General features: G+C 39.2%; 1 protein-coding gene across 4 annotated transcripts in view; it reads left to right on the top strand.

Annotated features, from left to right (window-relative positions):
• Positions 1-23,620, top strand: part of ADGRA1 (adhesion G protein-coupled receptor A1) — a 484,111-nt gene that overhangs the window by 450,787 nt on the left and 9,704 nt on the right. For all 4 annotated transcript variants that reach the window (XM_042458649.1, XM_042458648.1, XM_042458650.1 and 1 more), the window contains one exon: positions 23,050-23,151. In XM_042458649.1, coding sequence (XP_042314583.1) covers positions 23,050-23,151 — 102 coding nt within the window. The remainder of the gene's footprint in view (positions 1-23,049; positions 23,152-23,620) is intronic.

The raw sequence follows: 23,620 nt of genomic DNA, 5'->3' as shown, positions 1-23,620 counted from the left end.
TATTATTATTATTATTATTATTATTATTATTATTATTATTATTATTATTATTTCTTACCCTTCTCTTCCTATGGATCAGTGCAGAGAACAACAAACTGAAATACAGCAACAAATAGATACATAATGCCATCAAAAACATGCACACCAATTAAAATACATAATGAGTTAAAAGAACATTAATATCAGTTTTAAAGACATATATATTAAAATCAATCCATCCATAATTTAAAAACCATCTGGATAGGCCTGCCAAAAGAAGTTGATCTTTAGCATATCCAACTATCAAATCTTTTCTGGCAGGTCATTCCACAATTTTAGGGTGGGTAACAGTTGCCAGCCTAGTCCTGGCTGACTGAGGCAAATGTCCCCCAGAAGACCCGGGTTTATGGAGCAGATAATACAAGAGAAAGCAGTCCCATAGGTAAACTCAATCCAAACCATGTAGGGCAACCAGTGGAGTGATTTTAATAAAGGTGCAATATGGTCACTTCTGTTCACATCAGTAACCAATCTGGCTGCCATGGTCTGCACTAAGTGAAGTTTCCAAACTTAGTACAAAGGTAGCCCAGTATTCACCATTGAGGCTACCAGCACATACACCAACATCTTTAGGCCTTCTACTTCTAGGAAGAGATACAGCTGGTGTATCACCTAAATCTGATAGCAACCATTCCTGGACATTATATCTGTCTAGGCTGTCATTTGGAATGTTGCACCAACAAGCTTCAAACAGTTTTTCAGGTGGAGGGTAAACCCATTCATGACTGGTTTACACACCTCCAACCCCAGGCTAGGACTGCAATTTAATCTAAAGTATGGTAGAAGACACACATTTTCTGGCTGGATAGAAAATATCTCAGAGTATAGCAAATGCAAGTCAAAAACCACTTCCAATAAACTTAAAACATATGTCCGTCTTCACCTTTAACAGAGAGCTGCATTTCCTCCCTAAATGACTTCTATTTACTAACCAGTTGCTTTTGATTATTCTCTTAGTGGCTGTGTAAGAACTGACACAGAGATACAGTGCAAACCGTAACTTAAAAGACTATGGATTTAAGGACACACAGCCTGTTATTACTTGGTATGCTTTACTTTCCCTTTGGCTTTGTAAGATTTAAAATGCCATTGCACTAGAAGTAGATTGAAATTTCTTGCCTTGATTGGGGTAAATAGGTTAATGGTTCTTTTCTCCTCACTGAAAGCAAAAGGACACCATGATGGTTATTGACTTTCTCAAGGCGTACTAATGCCTGGTGATGCAGTTACTGGGCTTGAGGTGCAGTTGAATTTTAGATTGCAGTTCTGCATTGGTGTGGCTAAATTCCCTGAGAAAAAGAGGTTCCTGTGCTTATATTAAGACTCTGTATTATTTATGTCTAGAAATAAAGATTTTAGACAGAACTAGAAATCTTTTTCTGATTCCAAGGGAAAAGACAGGTGTATGAAAATGAGAAACTGTGGTGGATGAGAGTATTATTTAGTTGACAGACTGGTGGTTAGAGTTGTCAGAGGATGTGGCTTCCACCAATCAAAATTTAGGCTTGGCCCAGCAACTGGTTCCAATGCAGTACTGTACAGGTACCTCTGAATCTGGTGCATCATCAGAAGACAGGGGACTAGCCCCTGTTATACAAGTAATCTCAAAACAACATATTACTTAAGATATTATCACACAAGCAGCAATTGCATCAGTTTTTAAAAAATGAAAACATACCAGGTTCAGAGCTGTCAGTATCACAGATCTTCACAGTCACATCACTCAGGCTGCTGCTGCCATTGCCTTCTCGTTCCCCTTAAGCCTGCGACGCTGCCCAATGCCTTACTCATCATACCTATCACTTTTTATTTCATTTTTATTTATTTTTCTTTAACTTTTTCACACAATTCCACAGCTCTGCCGCTATGATGTCAGTTTTAAAAAAGAAAGAAAGAAGCGGGGGGGGGGGGGGAATAAAGGGAATCAGACTGCTTGGGAATAGTGAGTGGAGGGGAGACTGGCGAAAGGTTAGAGACTGACCCAGTATGACTTCCAAATTTGCAACTGCCCTGGCAACAACATTTCACATCTGTGGACGGGTGCAATTGGGAGGTCATTGATTATTTTTCTCTGTCAATGAAAAGGAACGCCCCAATTGCGCTTGGAGGACACAGCAGCTGTGGATCAGAGGCAACATCATGCAATAAATATCACCAAAGCTACTTTTCCCATGTCTAATCACAGTTTAAAAGCCCTGTGTAGTAATCTCCTAAATTTATCCTTTAGATGTTTCTGCAGTGATTCCCCTTTTAAATCCTGATTCTTTTTCTTGTCTCTGTGGTTCCTCTCTAATACATACCTCATTCTCTTTGCTGCCTATAGCTGCATTCTTTTCCTAAATTCTGTTTAAAATCCTAATTTGTCACACATAGCTTCTGAGCCATGAAATGTAGGCCATCATAAGCCAGTATTACATGCAAGGCCCATGTTTTTTTACATCAAAATTATTGGTCTCAGTGACACCAGGATACAGACATCTATGCATCTATCTATCTATCTATCTATCTATCTATCTATCTATCTATCTAATCTCTATTTCTGCACTGCCTCCAAGCCTACAAGGGCTCCCAAGCCAGTGAACAAATAAAAACAAATAAAACAATACAAAGATAAAAACATTTTTAAACGCATTCAAATACTCTTTAAAAGCAGTCTCATTAGCAGTAGCCACCAATATACAGATGCTGATAAAATACTGAGTTTGGAATACTAGGTTTGAATTTCATTCTAGCTATCTCAAAACTTATTACCAGTTGCAGAAATATCTGTTGCATATCTGTTGGACTATCAAGAATGAGCCTTCACGGTTGAGAAAACCAAGGAATCATATTCCTATTAGAAAAGATGCCTAGTAGCATGGTTTTGAAAAATGGCAAAGGGGGATTGTGGGCACTGCAATCCAAAATGCAGTCCTTCTGCTACAAGACTGGGTTTTTTTTAAAAAGCTGTTCCATTATAGAACTGATGCATGAGCTATTGTATGCACAACCTGATATAATCAGATGCAAAATATAGTTTGCCACTGAGTTGCGAGATAATTGGATTAATTTGCTTTTTAATCCTATATGTAAACATTCCTGTTTGTAGTGTAGTAGATAAATAAACTTATCATCATCATCATATGTGAAATGTGGAGTGTTGAAAGGCTGAGTGTCTTCTTGATCTAATTATTTCTCTAGTGTACTATCAGGATGTAGTTCTTCATTGCCCATCATGGAGTCTAGAAAATACTTAGGCTACAATCCTATACATATTAGCACAGCAGTAACCCTCATTAAACACAGTGAAACTATCATGCCTAGATATGAATAGGCTTCAGTGCTAGCATTTCTCTCTTCTAGACAATTTACCAGTATTTAGTATTCTTTTATAATTGGGAAATCTGGTTGTGGATTATTTCATGAAATCTTACACTTTTTGAAGGGATGTCACAATACAAAAGCACAGAATATATATATATATATATATATATATATATATATACACACACACACACACACACACACACACACACACAGAGAGAGAGAGAGCTGTGTTTCATTCTAAAAAAACATTCTTATTTTTCCCAAGGATTCAGAAACTCTGTAATTTTTATTGGATTTTCTACCGCACAATTACATAACAGCTGTAGCACTTCTGTAATGATTTTTCCCATACAGATAAATTCAAATGTTGATACAGAAATTTCCCACAAGCCAGTTTATCAGGGCTGAGCAAAAATTTGGCATAAGCATTTAATCCTTACACTCTAGATTTGTGTGTGTGTGTGTGTGTACTTGCTACTACTATTTCTGTGACTTTATGGGGCATGATCATCTGTGCCTCATACACACATCCTCATGCCTCCTGAGTAACTGCAAAGATTGGCACACACTGAGCTGTACTGATGCGAAGTATTTGTTCTGTAATCATTTCTGTAAGTTCAAAGTAGAAATTGAGGATTGAGAGTGGAAGAACTGGCCTACATTCCTCTTTCCTCCTACCTTGTGCATTGCCTGCTCTAGGCATTGGATATTGTGCAACAGATGTGCTCCAGCACTTTTGAGCTGAAATTGAACAGCCCATGGCAACTGAAGCCCAACAGCTTTTGCTGGCATAGATTTCTGCTCTGTTAGAATTTGTAGAAAATCTTGGCCTGTAATTTCCCAGTTCTGGAGAACTAACAAAAAGCAAGTAGTAGTTTTGCAAAAATCCAAGAGAATAAGAAACCAGCTGGGAAATGTAAAATTATTGGTTCCTTACTACTTTAATTTAATTAATTACAAATATAATTAATGTCTTGTCACTGAAATTAAATTAATTCTGAAACACCAACTTAAGTCAATTGCTTGAATTAAAAACATATTTAATTAAGTTGCCTCTTTTGTTAGAAAATTTAACTGAATGGATAAATTAATTGATTTTAAGTTCCTATTTTTGCTTTTGCCCTGATCCATTCTAATGTACTTACATTTTTACACACATATTCTTTCCGGTTGTTACAGCTAGTAAGAAAGAGAAAGTGCTTAATCCGTGTGATGGATCTATTCCTTTCCCATTATGTGTGGTCTCATCATCCCAGCCAACTACACATCTCCCAGGCTCTTCTATACCAATGGTTTCCAAGCTTTGGTCCTCCAGATGATTTGGACAAAATCTCCCATAATTTCTGAACGTTGGCCAGGTTGGCTGGGACTTCTTAGAACAGAAGTAAAAAATGATCAGAGGACCAAGACTTGGGAATCACATCCTCTAGACAAATAATTGATGCTTGTTTTCAGTAGACCTAGCAATCATTTTTATTACAAACATATAGTTATATTGTACAGTTTCTAGAGAAGCAGTGGCAACTGGTAAACCCTATGTCTGTGTTACAGTGAATCCAATCTGAGCTTTAGTTTGAAGTTCAAAAGAGCTATTCAAGTTGTAAAACCCTTTACCAAAAACACATTCTGTTAACTTGGATAGCTTCTTTAACAATCAATCTGAAATCCAAAGTAGAGTCACTGCCTCACTGATGTTAACACCAGCTGCCTTTGTAAAATGAAGTTGAGGACATGTGGAGAAACTCTCAACATGCTGAATTTACATTTTATTTACATGTCATGCATGTAGGTAGTCCTTACCCACAAAGGGATAGCAAAGGCCTTCCTAGCCAAGAAATCGTTTTTTGTATTTAGCTGTATCGTCACCTCCTGTCAACACAATGGTAGCGCATACCTGAGGGTACAGTAAAAATCATTACTCCACACAGACATTTTGGTATTTTCTTTTGTCAACATATGTATTAGATCTTCCTCCTGTTTGCAGTATATTACCTTGCTAAAGTTTTATTTTATCCCATCATCTTACAAATGGAGTAACAACCACCCTTTTTCCCAGCTGGTACTTGACCTTTAGTAAATCCTCCATCATAGCATCTTCTTTCTTTTTTTAACGTATAACTTACCATGTTCATAAATGCATTCAGTAAATCCTGTAAGGTTAGATAAAATGGATGCCAGGTTATCTTGCACAAACCTAATAAAAATGGAAGCAGGCAGAAATAAAATCATCTCTGAAATAGTGTGCAAAGCCCTGACTTGGCTGTAGGTCTTTGAATCAAGCTATAAAATCTGGACAAGCTTCATTAAAGAAGGCTGAGCAAATAAAATCAGAGAGGGCAGCACACTTTGGCGAAGAAACATCCTTACATCATATAAATCTGTGCTGAATGAAAGTTGAGTTAATTCTAAGAATCTGATCTTGGGGAGCTTACTTGCATTGCGGCTGGTAGCTTTTAGCTGACTGGGTCTGTGTATCCAAACTAGGTTTCTAAGCTATTACGGTAATTTAACTTCATTGATAACATTCAGCATCTTAGATTGCTGCTTTACAGACTAGAAACAGAGGTCATTCCACACTACACAATTATAGCACTATTATTCCATTTTAACTGCCATACCTCCATCCTGTAGAACCCTGGGATTCATAGTTAATTCAGCATTAGAGGAGATCTGTACTGGGCAATTCTCAAGGTGCAGAAAGACTCATCATTGTCAGGCAGGTTGATTTTAATTTGCCATGTTGCAAATGCATTTTTAACAAAACAACCAAGGCAGAATGTATTGTTAGGCAAGAACCAATTGAAGTAAGAAATAAGCTGACTACCATGAAATTAAAACAATGCAATTAATATATCATGTAAAGGGGGAAAGTGTAAGAACCTATTAAGTGAATGTGAAAGTATCTGTAAGGTTTCCTGTCACTCCATCTCTCCACTACACTACTTCAAAAGCAAAATCTGTGGTAATATATTAGAAGATAAAAGACTACACACTTAATACTCCCACTGGATGCACCATCAGCGTCTGAAGCTCAATATGTCCAAGACTGATCTTGTTTTCCCTCCTAAGCCCACCCTTCACTATTCCTTTTCTATCTCCGTCAATAACATCTCTATCCAGGAAGCCCGTAGTCTTGGTTTCATCTTTGACTCCTCTTTGTCATTTATCCCCCAGATTCAGACTACAGCCAAAGTCTGTAGATTTTTTTCTCTATAATATCGCCAAAATCCATCCATATCTCTCTGCTTCTACCGCAAAAACACTGGTCCATGCCCTAGTGCTCTTGCGACTAGACTACTGTAACCTCCTCCTGGCAGGGCTTCCTCTCTCTCACCTCCACCCATTAATTTCTGTTCAGCATTCAGCTGCACGCATTATTTCACTTGCTCGCCGATATGATCATGTCTCCCCTCTGCTGTCTTCCCTTCACTGGCTCCCTCTTCCTTTCTGCATCAGGTACAAACTTTTGCTACTCACTTTTAAAACCCTGCATGGGCTGGCCCCTCTTTATTTAACTGATCTTCTCTCTCCCTACATCCCTACTCGCACTCTCCGCTCTGGTAGCCAAAGTCTCCTCTCTCAACCCAGGATTTTCTCTGCCCCGCCCCTGATCTGACCCTTCTCTCTTGCTGCCCCTCATTCCTGGAACCTTCTTCCTCTGCATGCACGGCTCATCACTTCCCTAACCAGTTTTAAGGCTGAGCTGAAAACCATATTGTTTAGGGAAGCGTTCTCAGGGAATTTGTGATTGTCATCTGGCTGTCTGATAATGTTTGATGTGATGTGATGTGATTTGCTTTTATATTTGATGTTTTAAATTTGTCTTTTCTTTTCTATATGGTAATTTTATCTACTCCTCTATTTAATTGTTATTATCTTAGAGTGTACGCCTTGGGCAGGCTTTTATATACTCCTTAATTTTACCGACTTTGTACAGTGCTGTGTATAATTACAGCGCTCTAGAAATAAAGTTTAATAATAATAATAATAATAATAATAATAATAGAAAATGCAAAAATATTGTATGTATCTCTGCCAAATTTGATGTGTAGAGAATAAGGCATCAAGCACAGTTAGGGGAAGGACAGGTTACATCTCCCATTCATTGTCATTCAGTTTCCTTAAATATGAAAACCATTGCAAACACAATATATACTTAGAAGTCCCCCCTTTGTGTTCAATGTAGCTTATTCCCAAGTAAGTATGCATAGGATAGATGGCATGCAGTCTTCATTATTCATGGAAGAGTTCAACTACAATAGGTATCTTAATCTATTTGTGTGTGTGTGCGTGCGCTTGATGATTTAGTACGTTTCTGATCAATAATTTCTAATAAGGCTCAACTACATAGCAATCTTTGTGGTCCAGTTTGCCTGATTAATTAAGGGGGGTCAACGTAATTTTAGTGAGGGAACTTAAATCTCCTTGTCCTCCCCAATTCCAGGTTCCATGGTTTTAGTGTCCAGGTAAGGGCCTTCACTTCAAAATTGACCACTACAAAATACTGTAGAGGTTTGGATGCTATTCCAAGATTAATGTAAGTAGGATCAGAGGGCTAAACGTTTTGTCATAGCAGTGCAAGTCTTCTACAGTTCTTTATAGGTGAACTAGCAGCTCAAAAGAAGTTGATGAATTACCAGCACAATTTTAAAAGAAACAAAATTGAGATGTTTTAGGAAAGAGCCAGAAGAATGAGTCAATTTTCCTCCTTTTCAGTAAACAGGCAGACAGGGAGACGACATCATACTGAAGACAAATCGTATGGAGATGGGACCCACTCACATCCACATGGTTTTACAATCCTCACTGAACTGACTTCTTCCTTCCCTGGCATGTTCTTGGAATGACATATCCAAATTATACTGTTTACTTCTGTTGACCTTCTAAAGTTCTTGGAGGCTGTGACTCTCATGTGGGGTGTTTAGCAATGTTAGGACTCCTGAAGGAGGCACCCCACCACAGTCAATGGGATATGGAAGCAACTTATAACTTGCTTCTGTTGAGAGTTAAATATGCTACGGAATTAGTTTTATTTTTCTTAGTAAAGGTTCAGTGTAGTGTAGTGATTTGAGTGTTGGACTACAGATCTGGATCTTGAATCTCGACCTGGTCATGGGAACCCACTGGGTGGCTTGAGCAAGTTACATGCTCTGAGGCTCAAAGGAAAGCAAGGGCAAACCATCTCTAAACAAATCTTGCCAAGAAAACTACTTGATAGGTTTGCTTTAGAGTCACCATAAGTTGGAAACAACATGAAATCACACAACAAAAAAGGTTCAGTCACCATTGTATCATTTTATGATTGGAATGGCTGTTCCTTGGAAAATGTTGCTGAGTATACATTGTTATGGTACAGTTTCAATAAAAGATCTTTTAAAATGAATATAAATTGTAAGTTGTGTAAAATCCTCAAGTTGCAACAAACCAGGTCATCTAATCCAACTCCTTGCTGAGTATTGCAAACTTGAAGCTTGGCAAGACTCTACAATTTCCCTAGGCAGGTGGCTCAATTTATAAATAATAGTATCTGTTTGTGTGTTTGCTTATCTCTTTTGTACTGGCAACCTGTTGAGGATTTTCTCTAAAGACCATCTTGAACTTAAACAATTACATTGAGATTTACCTGACTGTGTGGGTTTGTGTGAGTGTGTGTACAGACACACACAAAGAGATATACATATCCACATATTTCAGATGTACTCATGTATAAGGCTAGATATTTTAGTCAAAAAATTGACTCCAAAAACCTAGGTTGACTTCTCTACAGGTTACTGTTAAGTACTGTATTTTTATACTGTATCTTTTTTTTTAATGGAACCATCCCCTTCTCTGGGTAGAATGGTGAAAAGCAAGAGCTTAGCCTGTTGCAGGAGCACCTAAAAGAAGCAGTGACCCCCTCAACTCTCTCTGCTTTCTGCCTTTTTGAATGTTTCTGACTTTTTTGAATGCCTTGGTAGGAAAATGGTGGTAGTGGAAGCTCTTTGATGCTTCCTCTCAAAGAACGCTGAGAGAAACCAGGCTTTTAAGGATTTGAGTAAGGCATTTGTGTATGTTTGTCAGCTTTTATGGGTTAAAATCAGTTATAACATTAAAGTTAAAGGCTCTAATAACTGCTAATATAGGACCGTGCCGTATTGCCCCCTGGGACATGATGGGGGCGTGATGAAAGGGCACAGGAGGAGAACAGAATAGGTGCTATCACCCAGTCTGTCGCACAGCAGAACACCACTGCTACCGGAAGTTCCCATCGCGTTCCAGATCCGTCCCAGAGGAGGCAATTTTCAGGAACTGTTTAGAAGCGTTCCTGAAAATTGCCTCCTCTGAGATGGATCCAGAACGCGATGGGAACTTCTGGTAGTGGCGGCATTCTGCTGTGTGACAGAATGGGTGATAGCACCTATTCTGTTCTCATTCCGCTCCCTTTCATCATGCCCCCATCACATCTCAGGGGGCAAATGGCAAGGTCCATAGTCACCACTTTCTTTGCTTTGCCTTTTCATCCTTTGTGACGCATGTGTGGTTTTTTAAGCCTCCCTCACCATAATCGTCTCCCCCACACTTTGCACAGCCATGATTTACCATAGTTCCCTCTTCACCCATCCAGCCTTTAGGGCGAATACATTTATGCCTGCTGGAATTTTGTAAATTCTTTGGCATCATTTTGCTTTGCTTTGTCCTTTATATCCTTAAGTATAACCTTTGACATTCATTGATCATATCAAAATTCATAATTTTGGCCTCAAACCTTGCCCTTTTCTTTTACATGAGACCGACTTATAATTGAGTATATACAGTATATATGAAGGAAAGTCAGACTGCACTCTCAGTCAAGTGGTTATAAAACACTTCATCAATCCTAATGTTTGGAGTGGGATATGGTAAGAATATACCCAGTTGTTGTTTTTCTGAGTGGCCAAAGTCATTGAAAACCTGCTGAAACAGCTGCAAATTAATGGAAGACAAAAGCAATAGTATTTCTGACCTCAGAAGGAATTTTTTTAAAATAAACATATCTGTTCAGTTTCCATTTGTTTGGCAGTGGGAAATTTAGTCTATATAATGCTCTCTGGCAACCCTCCTAAGACATTCATAGATCTGGATAGTTAAGATTGTCGGGATTAATTCTTGTTGTTTCCCTCTGAGAACTGTCAAGCAGGAGAATTGGCAGCTGAATGCAGAATTATTGGTCTCCATATCAGCTCCTCCACCCTTCTGTTGATAGACTGAGTTGAAAAAGATTTTCTAAGGCAGAATTTGGGACAGAGGGGACAGGTTCCTTATGAAGAATTAAATATTATTTCTTGGAATTCCTTGAAACAAAATATGGAAGATTCTGAATTCCTGTAGAGCTTGATAATCCTGTCGTTCCCCCCCTTTTACACAGTGGTAGTTTTGGGGAGTAATTAATTTTTCATCAGGAGTCTCAATTCAGATATATGTTTGATTCACCTCAGTGTGTAAGATAAGAATAAGGATTGTTGAACCATTATAATTATTACCAGAGTCAGTATCATTCATTATCATTATCACTAGACCTCACATTATTGTCACTGTAGCTGATACATTCATCCATTTTTCTCTGCTGAGTGCCCATGATGTACTGGGAAAGATCTACAGTAATCACTTGTTTTATATTATTTTAAATGCATGCTGTACCCTTGGTTCAGAAAAACCTTGAGTGGCTTTCCAGCCGAGGTAAAAATTATAACAGTAAAAATACAATTACAATAAAATATAATTGCAAATAATAAAAACCATAAAGAAAATACAGTTGCAAATAATAAAAACCATAAATGATACAGCCATATAAAACAGCAAAAGGCAAGTGACACTGTATAAATTAATGCAGCAACAGTTTAGATGAGGAGAACAAGCGAAAGAGGAAATAAAATAACCAAAGAAATTCTCATCCTGCAATGCCAACTCTAGAAAGCAACTTCTTGCCTTGGCATCTGAAAGAGTTCAATGGTGAGAGAGTAATTGGGCCATACTGGAGTAAGTGTTCTCTATCACTGTCCTACCACTGGAAATAATTTGCCCCCATAGGTACCTGATGTATTTCAGCCTATAAAGAAATCCAGAGCAGAGTCTCAAATGTCAGATGAAACACTCTGGTACGAGCATGTACAGAAAGGTTATGGATAGGTTCATTTTGTCAGATCTCTAGCAGTCTTTTATACTTCGGCAGTGAAGTTAAATGAAGTGAATCAGATAGGTAAGAATGGGCTTAATGAAAGGATATTTTCCAGGGAATTCTTCATGATGATATGACATCTCAGTCTAGAATGCTCCATGATAAAGCTACTTTAGTTGAGTTCTCCCCGTGCAAAAATATGCATTTAGCAAGCTGTTTTTCTTTGTGATTCCTTCACTTAGACATTTACTATAGCAAGGTGGACCAGGAGTGGGAATTGTGTCCAAAATGTCCTCCATGACAACATGGTGCACATGTTTTATAGTTATTTCATTGAAGATAGTTTTACAGCTAACTGGTTTTACACTGCCTCATTCTTAAATTTAATAACTATTTAATATTTTTAATGTTTTAAACTTTTGTAATTATAATATTTATTGTTTTAAATCAATGTTATTGTAAGCCATCCTGTGATTTTTAGATAAAAGGGCTGAATATAAATAATTTAATTAATAAATAAATGGTCGTTTGAAGTATCACTTGTTTGGTGGTATCAGAATTACATGTATAGCTAGTATCTCACGAGTTTGCTTCAGATGTAGTAGCAGCTTGTTACCTACTGTCAGCCCTGGATGAGGCAATACCCCATAGAATTTTGCTGTTTACACTGAAGAAACAGAGACGAAAATCAGAGCCAATGTGGGACACATTCACAATACAGAATTATAGTGCTAATATTCCACTTTTAACTGTCATGACTGCATCCTCTGCAATCTTTGGATTTGTGCTATGGTGAGTGGGTCTGACTCATGGCAACTCTCTGGATGAGACATCTCCAAGCCCCTGCTATCCTCCACTGTTCTGCGTAAACCCTGTAGATGCATGGGCATGACCTTCATAGTCATTTTGTCTATGGTCTTCCTCGCTTTCTACTGCCCTCCCCGCTTCCATCTCTTTTCAAGTGAGTCATGCCTTCTCATGATGTGGTCAAAGTACAACAGCCTCAGTTTTGTCATCTGAGTTCTGTTTGATCTATTTGAGGACCCATTTGTTTGTCTCTTTGGCTGTCCACAGGAGGGAATGGCCTTTTGAATTTTCAGCCTGAGAACTCTAGTGCTTTCAACCAGTCCCAGGATTCCATAGGATGTAACAATGACTGTTAAAGTGGATTAATGATGTTATGATTGTATAGTCTGAAATAACTCCTTTGCTGACATGTTCATGCCACCTGGGATTTAGGGTTAACTCTGTATAATATAAACCCTCACAGCACTACAATTATTTGTACCTATGGGTCTTGCACTCCTTTTAGCAGCATATTTTGTCTTGTACCATAAATTGTGTGACAGTACACGGGAAGGCAGTCCTCTAGGTATGCAAGTCCTGCAATATTAGGATTTTACTGCTGAGAGACAACATGGGAGCCTGGCCAAAAAGGTAGTAGCTTAAGAAAGCAGAAAAGAGATGGAAGTACATGAAAAACAAGGGCGGGGTACAAACCGTCGCTTTGCGGCGCTCCCCCGCCGCCGCCATTTGCTCCGTGCGGGAGCCGCAGCAGCCAAACCGCGCGATTCCCGCGCAGAGCAAAAAAGAAGCTCCATTTCGGAGCTTCTTCTTGCGGCGCCTCTATGATGTCGCGAGGCGCCTGGCGCGGACTCGCGACGTCATAGGCGCCGCGACACGTATGGACGCTATGCATCCAGTACGTAAAGATGGCGGCGCCCATGTAGAAGGTGCGCCGCCATCTTGTACGTATAGGATACGTACTAGGGTTAGGGGGGTGCGGAAGCACCGCCCCTTCCTAACCCTAGTACGTATCCTATACGTACTATATGGCGGTGTGTATCCCGCCAAGGAATCTGAAGATATGATGGATGGTGACGACATGTAGTTGAAGATAAGAGTGGGCCAATAAAAACACCGTTTCTCATAAACTCTGTGTTTAGGCAACTCTATGTGCTATTAGCAAAGAGCAGGTAAGTAAATGAGATTTGGTGGCTCTGTAGGTTTAAACTATAGAGCTACAGGCACATAGGATTGGCTGGACTTGTGTATCTCTAGATCTAGAGGTTTAGGATTTGCATGGAATTCAACATTGTACCAAGACTGGCTTCCCCCATCACTTCAACAGTTATGCAGCCGTTTTGATATTGGAGAAGTAGGATAGAAAACAAATTAGTTAAAGATTTCCCATACCTTGGATCAAACATTGTTCAGAATGGAGACTGCAGTTAAGAAATAAGAAGAAGACAAGGAATGGGAAGGACAGCTATAAAAATTAAACAAGATCCTAATTGTAAAGATATAAAACTGAACACTAGAGTTAGGATAGTCCAAGCCATTGTATTCTCCATCACCATTTACAGATGTGAGAGCTGGACAGTGAAGAAAGGAGATAAAAGGAAAATCAACTCATTTGAGATGTGTTGCTGGAGGAGTGCTGAGGATACTGTGGATGGCCAAAACGACAAACAAATGGGTCCTAGAACAGATCAAACCCGAACTCTCCCTGAGAGCCAAGATAACTAAATTGAGGCTCTCATACTTTGGCCACATCATGAGAAGACATGACTTATTAGAAAAGACAGTAATGCTAGGAAAGGTGGAAAGTAGCAGAAAGAGAGGAAGGGCACACACTAGATGGATACAGTAGACACAATCAAGAAGGCCATGGCCCTCAGCCTGCAGGACCCTTGAGGACAAGGGGACTTAGGGTGTGTCTTGCTCATGGGGTAAGAAACTTGAATTTGCATATATTAATGTGAACCAACCATCCAGTTCTTTGGCTTCTGGCCTTCGAGTTTATTATAGTACAGTACTATCCTGAACTATACATTTTCATACTTTATCAAAGCTGCAGAGGGCTGTATTAATGCTGTAATATCTGCATAATTCTAGGTCTTTGAAAGAGCTGGTATTCATATTTGAATATGACATTTAGGCAAGATTTCTTCTAGCTTCCTTCTGCTAGAGGGAAAGCAAAACCCTTGTGAGCCTGCAAAAAGCTACAGGGGACATTTTGTTAAATGTCTTGCTGCCTCCATTTAAAACAATGAAGCAGCACCTGAGGCTTGAAGAAAGCACATGGTTCCACTTTGAGAATCTAAGGATTATCATTGAGTCCAAGTAAGCCTGGAGCAATCTATCTAAAATATCACATGTGAATAAAAGTGTCTGCTTTTTGTAAAGTGATTGCTAGACTCAATTTATTTTATTTCTTCTGTAGTTTTAAAATATGTATTGGCTTGCAGGACTTAATAGTGCATTCTATAGGCAAAATCAAAAACAAGAGGTCTGTCAGCCTATTACTATTTTTAATTGAATATATCCTTTTGGAGGAGATATTTTGGTTCAACAGAAACAACATTAATATAGTATGGATCAAGAATTCTAGATTTAGGGAGATGGAATGAAGAGAGCTTAGTAGCATGAAGGATATTCTGCGATTTCATTGGCAATAGAAAACACTAAAGGTTTTAGAACACTAAAAGTTCAACAAAGCTTCTTGAACCTCAGTGATGAGACTCATGTTAAGTCCCCAGCATCTTCAGGGAGAACATAGACAAGACTGACTTTGGCGGGTTATAAACCGCCGCTTTGTGGCGATCTGCCGCTGCTTGCTCCGTAAGGGAGCCGCTGCAGCCAAACCACGCGGCTCTGTTACGACGCAAAAAAGAAGCTCCAAAATGGAGCTTCTTTAAGCGGCGCCTCTATGATGTCGCGAGGTGCCAGGGGCGGACTCCCGATGCCATAGACGCCGCGACACGTGCGGACGCACAGCGTCCGATACGTAAATATGGCAGCCGCCGTGTGGAATGGCCACCGCCATATTGTACGTACAGAATACGTACTAGGGTTAGGGGGGGTGCGGAAGCACCGCCCCTTCCTAACCCTAGTACGTATTCATTACGTACTAAATGGCGGTCTGTAACCCGCCTTTGAAAACTTAGAAAACTTTAGCACGTCATTTTGGGCTTTACAGACCTTGACAGACCAATGGTTTGACTCGGTATAAGGCAACATTCTATATGTGTTTCTAATATGAGAAAAGGCAAATAGAGACACTGAGGAGCACCTGACAGACCTTTGCACTGCACCATTATTTCCTCCTACCACAAAGACTGCCCTGTCTTCACACTGTGCCAAGATTTCAGAAGCCAGAGGCGCAAGCAGAATCCAATATCAAACAGTCAAGGGCCTGAAGCCATAAATTCTACGCACAGTCTACAGCAGCAGATAACAAGGTCAAGAACCAGTCCAGGATTGTAAATCTCAGAGTCAGGCCTTACTGTAAATGCAGGCATCAGAAAGAAATTCAGTTTGTTTTCAGCAACTACAAGGGAAAATTCCTTATAAAGCATGCTGTCTCAGCCATACCCTACTAGCAGACTGTCTTTCAGGAGGGCATTCCCTATCTCTCACTTCACCTGTTAGGGAAGGACTAGGTCTGATCCAGATGCTGCAGCCTTTCTTGTGGTGTTATCTCTCCTACCTCCTCCTCCTATGTATTGCTCAAGTGACTGTCAGACAGAGCAGGAGAAGGGCACAGCTGTGGTAAATCAGCTTCCTCTTCAGAAGATGGACTCTTAAGGGGAGGCGTGATGGGTGGGTCTGCTTTGAAGCCAAATTCTCAAGCAAGGGCCTAACAAGGACCATGTGCAGTGGAATTATAAAAGGATATTCTAGGATTCTTCAGTGTACTGGACAGAGAGGATGGGGGAGATGTCCTGCCCCAGTACACAATATATTTAAAACTGTTCTGAAGTAGGACTGTGCTGTTTCTTTCCACTATGAGAAGTACATGCTGCTGTTCTACTATCTGTTTCCCTCTTTCCATACTAGCAGCTGGTGTCTTCCATATAGGTGGGGGCAGGAAATCTGTTAGGGGTTTCAGTCTGCTGAAGCCTGTTCCTATAACATATTCAGCACCTTGACTATCTCTGTTAAAGATAAGATAAAACCCCAGAGCAGATTCACTAGCTCACTGGCATGGAATCCACCAACGTCTACTGTTTCAATAAGGACAGAAATTTCAGTATGTACTATATATACTCATGTGTGTGTGTGTGTGTGTATATATATATATATATATATATATATATATTGTTTTTATGTATAGCACTGCAAATCTACAGTGCTATATATATAAATAAATAAATAATGTATAAGTCTAGAAATTTTGGTCAAAAAACTGACTCCAAAAACCTGTATCAACTTATCCACAGGTCAATGTAAGTCCTGTACTTTAACTCTTATTTAAAATGAGGATCCATCCCCTTGTAAAAGGCAAGAGTCTAATCTGTCCTGGAAGTTGTTAGTATGAGTAGTTATGTCTGCTGGAATTTTGTAGGTTCTTTAGCATTGTTTTCCTTTGCTTCATCCTTTAGATCCTTTACTAAGTGCCCCTAAATTTTACCCTTGACTTATCCACGGGTCATATCAAAATCCATGATTTTCACCCCAAAACCTGTCCTCGACTTATACATGAGGTCGACTTATAGTCAAGTATATACGGTAAAACATTTTTAAGCCATACACTGTCAAAACCAAAGAGATCCACATTTAGGTTTTGTGGATATTTGTTGTTTTTAACAGGGAATGCAGTAAGAACAACTTATAGCATGTTGGAAAAGTGGTCTGTCACTTGGAGGGCCCCTGTTTCATAGTGATTGAGTATATTTGGCAGCTTCACTTTCATTCTGCATAGGGGAAAATGGCAGTATTGTCTGCTTCATGATTGAGCAGAGTCCTCCCCAGCATTGTGTAGACAGGCTAAATCTGTCCTATAACAAACACTTGTAGTGTTTGTCTTATACAAAGTTTAGATTGACAACCTAATTGCATTTTAATGTAGTGATTGCAATGACCAGAAGCAAATTCATGAAAGGTTGTCCAGTTTAAAACATCCATTGCATTGATCTGATGCACCAAGGCAATTTCTGGATTTGTATTGAATTATCTTACTTCATTTTAGGTATCTCTTGATCAAACTCTGTTTATAGAGCAATAACACTGGGAAACAAATGGGAGCTATTACAAGAGCTCTAATGTGTCGTTATTGAGCTTCCATTCTTGTCATTTGGGATGTGTAGGAGAAATGTCAGTGAGATTGCATTTTAAATAAGAATGCACCCTGAATGAATTCTTGAACATAGTATTCTGCCATGTAATTACTTATGTACAATGCACAACTCATTTTTAATTTTATTTCACCATAATAGAGATGCACACACATTTGTTTGGATTTTTCAAGCTGCATCCTAGGGCCCTTCTCATCCAGTTAACCCCTACCTTAGCCAATTTTATTGCTGTATCTTCATAGCCTGTCTTTATGTTTCAGTATCCTATTTCAGATTTCTCCATAGATGTTACGCTGAATTTTCCAGTTCATAGTTTTGATCCTTTCCATATTACTTGGGCTACAGGAGCTTTACTTCTAGATAAACATGTTCAGAATTGTGCTGTACATTATTGTCTTTTCTGTCCCTCTGCTCTTCCTTCCATCTGTCTTTGCAGAATTTTATTTTATTTTAGTTTGCTGAAACTTAATAATCTGATTTCACATTTGCCTGTATGAACCAGCTGATGTGTTATTCACAGCAGTAATGATCTGGGATTTAGCTAAATTGTTTCACGTTTTCCTTACCTGTTATATTTTCCTATAAGTAAGCTCTTTCCTTCATAATATTTTTCCTTTATTTTGTATCCCTTTAAGTACATCATTTTTCAAACATTGAGGGTTTCTCTTTTCAGCATATATCAGAGTTATTGTTGTGTGTGTGGGAGGGGTGCTTGCTCTATCCCTTAAGAAGTCTGATAGTACAGTGAAGAATCATTTGTACAGCCTGTCATCTCCAGACAGTATTTTAATTTTCTTTTGGCAGTGAGACAGGGAAGATAGTGTGCTGGGCTGGATATCAATGCAGTGTTCTCCAGGTACATTGGAAGCATTGACTTCATTCTTTGTCATTTCTAGGATGTATTTTCTCATGTGTAGTAAGGGAAAGAAAAGGCTTCATGTGTGTCTGTGTTGCTCAGTGCTTTCTAACTCATCTGGCAAGCAATAATATCTGGGACAGCATATGACCTCCAAATATGATAGAGTGTACTGTTAACTTGAGGCATATTCAAGCCAAGGTAGAGAAATAACACTTCATTTTGTTAGTTTGAATTCTTGTCTTGCCCTTTCAAAGCCCTTCAAAGGGTTTGGGAAAAGGGAAATAGTGAAAAATAACATTAAATGTGAATAATGATAAAAATATCTAATTAAATTACAGTTATGCCCACCCTTTGAGCTGAATCCCGGATCAAAGAAAAGCATTTTATAGTTCTGTTGAGAGATAAAGACACATACTTTGCTGGATGTCTAGAAGAACAATGTTTCTAGAATTGTGGGGTTGTCAGTGCTTAGTTACAGCATTGTAAGTTGGCACAGTCGGAAATCTGCCAGAGGCCATACAGCAGATAAAAAAAAATGAAGGGACTTCTTCACAAAGTAAATAGCTGTAACAATGGAATTTATGTTGACAAGATTTGACATTGATTATCTGTTTGGATGGCTTTAAAGAAGACTGGGTGGAATTCATGGAGGATGAGGCAGTGGATAGCTATATGCTGCCTCTATGATGAAAGGCAGAATGGTGTATCATCATACTGCATTCATAACTGGCTGTGGTCTTCCCAAAAAGAGCTGAACATTCCTCCTGCATAAGATGGGAGGAGAAGAGGTGTTGCAGCACATCATCTTTGCTACCTCCCTGCTTAACTGAGCCAGCAGTACTAACAATATTCCTGGGGGCCCTTCACAATGCCTGTCCTTAGGACCCTTCATCTCACCTATTGGACATGCCAGCCCTGGACATTTCATTCATTACTATGGGAAGGGGAGGCTAAACTAGCCTTTGGCCTTAACTTGGAGGGCAAAGTATGTCTCAAGGGTTGCCTGTGCCCCCTCCCCAAATAACAACAACAACAACTCTCAAGAATCTCCAGACTGACCATTACCAGACTAAAAAAGAGGGTGACTTGCTGCCTCTGGAAGACTCCAGCTGCAAAAATTTACTTTTAAAATAAGTTTCAAATCCTCCTTGAAATGTCTGACATTTTTTAGATACGATCTTCTGACCACTTTAGGTCTTTTGTTTTATTTTATTTTTTTATTTTTTGGTTTTTGATAGCCTATGTGCTACTACCTGAGGGCCCTGGGTCATCAAAGTGGCCTCAAGATCAGGCATAGTTGCCCATTTCTGCAGTAGGGTGTTTTGTTTTTGGCTTCATCCTCCAAGCTGCCATTTTGCAGCTGGCTCCAGTTATTGGGCCTTAAGTTTCTAGTTTAAAACAACTGTGTAAATCCTACAGCCAAAAGTATACTTATACCTGCTCTAAACCTATCCTTCCATCCCTTAAATTCTCCCTATCTGCTTCGGATTCAGAGGCTTTTGAGAACAGTGAAATATACCTCCAAAATAATATTGAAAAGGGACATCAAATTGGTCCTATTTTCAGACTTTTTCTGGAGAGGTAAAGCTCCACCACCAGTGCTAGTCTGATTATGACTTAAGCTACAATTATTAATGATTCAGCAGCTGCTAGTGTTGCCTGACTGGAAACTGGAGAAGGCTCTTGTACATTTAATGGTTGTGCAAATGAGTGACTTTCACCAGGTAAAACCTTTTACCTAGTTGTGTGACAAGCAATACCTGCTGAAATTCTCTTTTGTGTACAACTGTTAGAGAGGTACAGGAACCTCCTCCTGTTTTCAAATTGGCAACCTTAATAGCTGCAGAAGCAGTGGTGCCATAGTGGCAGGGATAATAACTCTGAGGAGCATCTGCCACCTGTTTCTTCTCAGAGCTTAGAACAGTTACTTGTTAAGACTATAGTTCCCAGAATCCTCAAACCAGCAAAGTATTCACAGTGGTTGGTATTCTGGCTCTGTTACTAAGATGGCAAAATCTGAAGTTATTATTTCTAACAACTCTGAGAACTATAACAGTTTAACAGTTGTATTATATTGTAAAATATTGTTTTGAACATTTAAAAAAATGAAAAATTATCACTGGGTCGATACCTGTTTGAAAATTCCACAGGCCTCTGGCCAAACTAAGCTTAGAAAAAGCTGTGTAATACTGTATATTGGGCCTTAAGTTTCTAGGTACAGAAATAGGTCCAGAGCAATTTGTGTTATGTCAGGCTTTTCCTGGAAAGGGCTTTGGGGAACAGAATTTAATTCAATTGCCAATTGAAAAATATTTCTCAACTACTTTATACTGGTTTTGAGCGAACTACATCAGAATGGGTGTTCTTATGTTTTCAAAAATACATTTTCTGGGAAACTGATTTAGCTTAATGACAGACGGGAGTAATGATTCGCTGCTTAATTATGGCAATTATTAATATACATTTCATACACTTGGATAAGTCTGATTTGAAGAATTAAATAAGTGGTATTTAGCCAGTTAAGTGTATGATGTCATGCACTTCATTATTTACTTGCATGCAAGTTGCAAATAAATAATGAGACAGAAATGAGAGAGAGAGAGAGAGGAAGAAGACTAAGTACAACTTAGCAACTGATCAGTTCCCCTCAACCCTTGTCAGAACAGCAGCTTTGTGAAAACCTGTTGTTCGTGGTCACAGACTCAGTGATGAGCTTGTGCTTGTAAAATAATCTTGAAATGATTTATCTCTAAAGATAAATCATTTCAAAAAATGATTTCATAAGCTGTTCATTGATAACCTAAACCAGTGATTTCCAAACTTTGATCCTGCAGATATTTTGGATTTCATCTCCCAGAATTGCTGACAGTTGGCTATGCTGGCCAGGGTTTATGGGAGACAAAGTCCAAAATGCCTGGAAGAACTAAGTTTGGGAACCACTTACCTAAACTCTTTTTCTTCCTCTCAAAATTATACTGCCAATTTGTGATGTTAAATTGCTTTGGGGATCATGGCCAGCTCCAGTGTCAGCATTTTGACTAGCTGCCAGGCCTTGATCCTTCCTTTCAGCTCCTGTCCTTGTGCTTTGGTGTTGCCCCTTTAATTTCCTTCTCACTCCAAGATATTGTGAGAGGAAAATAAAACAAGGGGTCACTAAGCCAGTTGTTGCTGGCTCTGACTTTTGAGGATAAAGTGATGGTGATGGCAAGCAACTAACCAAAGGCGCTGGCCATGGATTTGGAAGCAGACATTGGTTCTGACACAACTTTTCTCTATACAGTATTATCTGGTTATATGATAGGACTACATACCACAAAGAATCTCCCCTTTTAGCAAAATAAGTCTTGTGTACTGATACCTACAGAGCGACACCCACGGCCAACTTAAGTTCAATATCACACCACACTGTTATAGTGTTATTGTTCCAATTTAAATGCTGTGGCTGCTTCCTGTGGAATTCTTGAGTTTGTAGTTTAGTGAGACCTCAGAGCTAAGGGCCAGTGTGGTGTAAGGTTTGAGCATTGGACTAGGACACTGCGGGACCAGAATTCAGTTCCCAGCTTAGCTATGAAAACCACTAGGAGACTTTGGGTAAGTCACATGCTATCAGCCTCTGGAGAAAGCAATGACAAACCTTCTCTGAACAAATCTTGCCAAGGAAACCCCATTATAGCTTCACCTTAGGGTCACTATAAGTTGAAAATGACTTAAAGGCATACAACAACACAACAGTGTAGTGTTACACTGAGCTGTAATTATTGGCGTCTGAAGAGTTTCAGCATTCTCATCTCAGGTACTAGCATGAAGACAGATAACATGTGCTTTAAATCAAAAGAATGGCTTACCTGGAACATGGGAAATGTTCTTAACCATATGATCTGTATATTTCTGAAGCCTTGGGTGAAATGCATGGTGTTTTTTATGCCTAGGCAGGGGTATATTGGGGGAAGGCATTCTCCACCCAAATAAGAATTCTGCCCTCTCAAATGAAATTTTCCTTCCCACATTCTTAGCACAGCAGAGAGAGGGAGAGAATGCCTAAACTGTATTTCTAAATGTTCAGCTACTATGCGAGAAATCTGAGAATTGAAGGAAAATGTAGAGATTTTTTTTCAGAGGAGCAGTGCCCCCCTTTAGCTACATCTGTGAGGAGAAGAGTCTTAGTATCTGCTACATATTCCCTTTGGGGTCGTGGCCTATTTCCTGCCTCACTACCACTCCTCCTTTTTGGCTTCTCCACATTTGGAACATAGACAGTGGTGCTCCTTCATAATCTTCACAGGTCTGAGAACAGAAGGAAAGGCATGGAAATTCATGTAGGATGAAGTTCTCCTACCTCCCCCACCACACACACCAGAACTGGGATTCAGGGCAACTTATAAATTAATGCTGAACCCCTTTTCTGATATCAGAAGGGCATTACTAACTCCATGTTGCCCCATAGCTGCCATTTCTGACTCTTGGCATTGCATCATTAATGCCCATTTGTTTCTAATTGCAATGGGCATGTAAAAGACTTACTGGACATTATGCTCATGGGTAGCTGTTCTGAGTATGAATTATCATTTTTACAAAGAATACAATTTACCTGAAGGCAAGCAAATTAACCTATCAATGTTGTATTTTTACAGGTTTTATCTGATTAGTGGAGGAGTTCCTTTTATTATCTGTGGAATTACAGCAGCAACCAACATAAATAATTATGGGATAAAAAGCTACGCAGGAGCCCAATTGTAAGTATATCCATAATGTTTTCCAGCTATCCTGTACCATCATTGTTTCCTCTAACAGCAGACTAAGGTGGCTCGGTGTCTAGTGGTTTTGAAACAAAAGAGGGCCGTTCCAAAATAAGGCAGTGGTTCTTACATTCTTTGGAGATGCCCAAGATATGCAATAGTGTGTAAAGTGGTAAAGAAAAAGAAAACTGTTGAAGAACCAAAAAGACCCATTGAGTACTATAGGTCCTGGGACTAATAAAATATTGATGGTCTGTAATAAGATATAAAAAAAATTAGGGGATCCAAATGGAGGGCACTTGAGATGCAAAATATTAGGGTGTCAGTTGAGTGAATGGGAATGGAGAACAGAAATTTGTCAGCTCAAGTCTGAACAATTTATTGGGAGTATCCTGGAGGAAGGATTGGTTAAAGGCAAAATTAGCACATGCGATTAATCTATTATCCTAGCACATTGCTGAAAGAT

Source organism: Sceloporus undulatus, chromosome 3 (genome assembly GCF_019175285.1).
Source record: "Sceloporus undulatus isolate JIND9_A2432 ecotype Alabama chromosome 3, SceUnd_v1.1, whole genome shotgun sequence".
In the NCBI taxonomy this organism is placed as follows: domain Eukaryota; kingdom Metazoa; phylum Chordata; class Lepidosauria; order Squamata; family Phrynosomatidae; genus Sceloporus; species Sceloporus undulatus.
The sequence above is the reverse complement of the archived record's forward strand: the minus strand, read 5'-3'. Positions and strand labels throughout refer to the sequence as shown.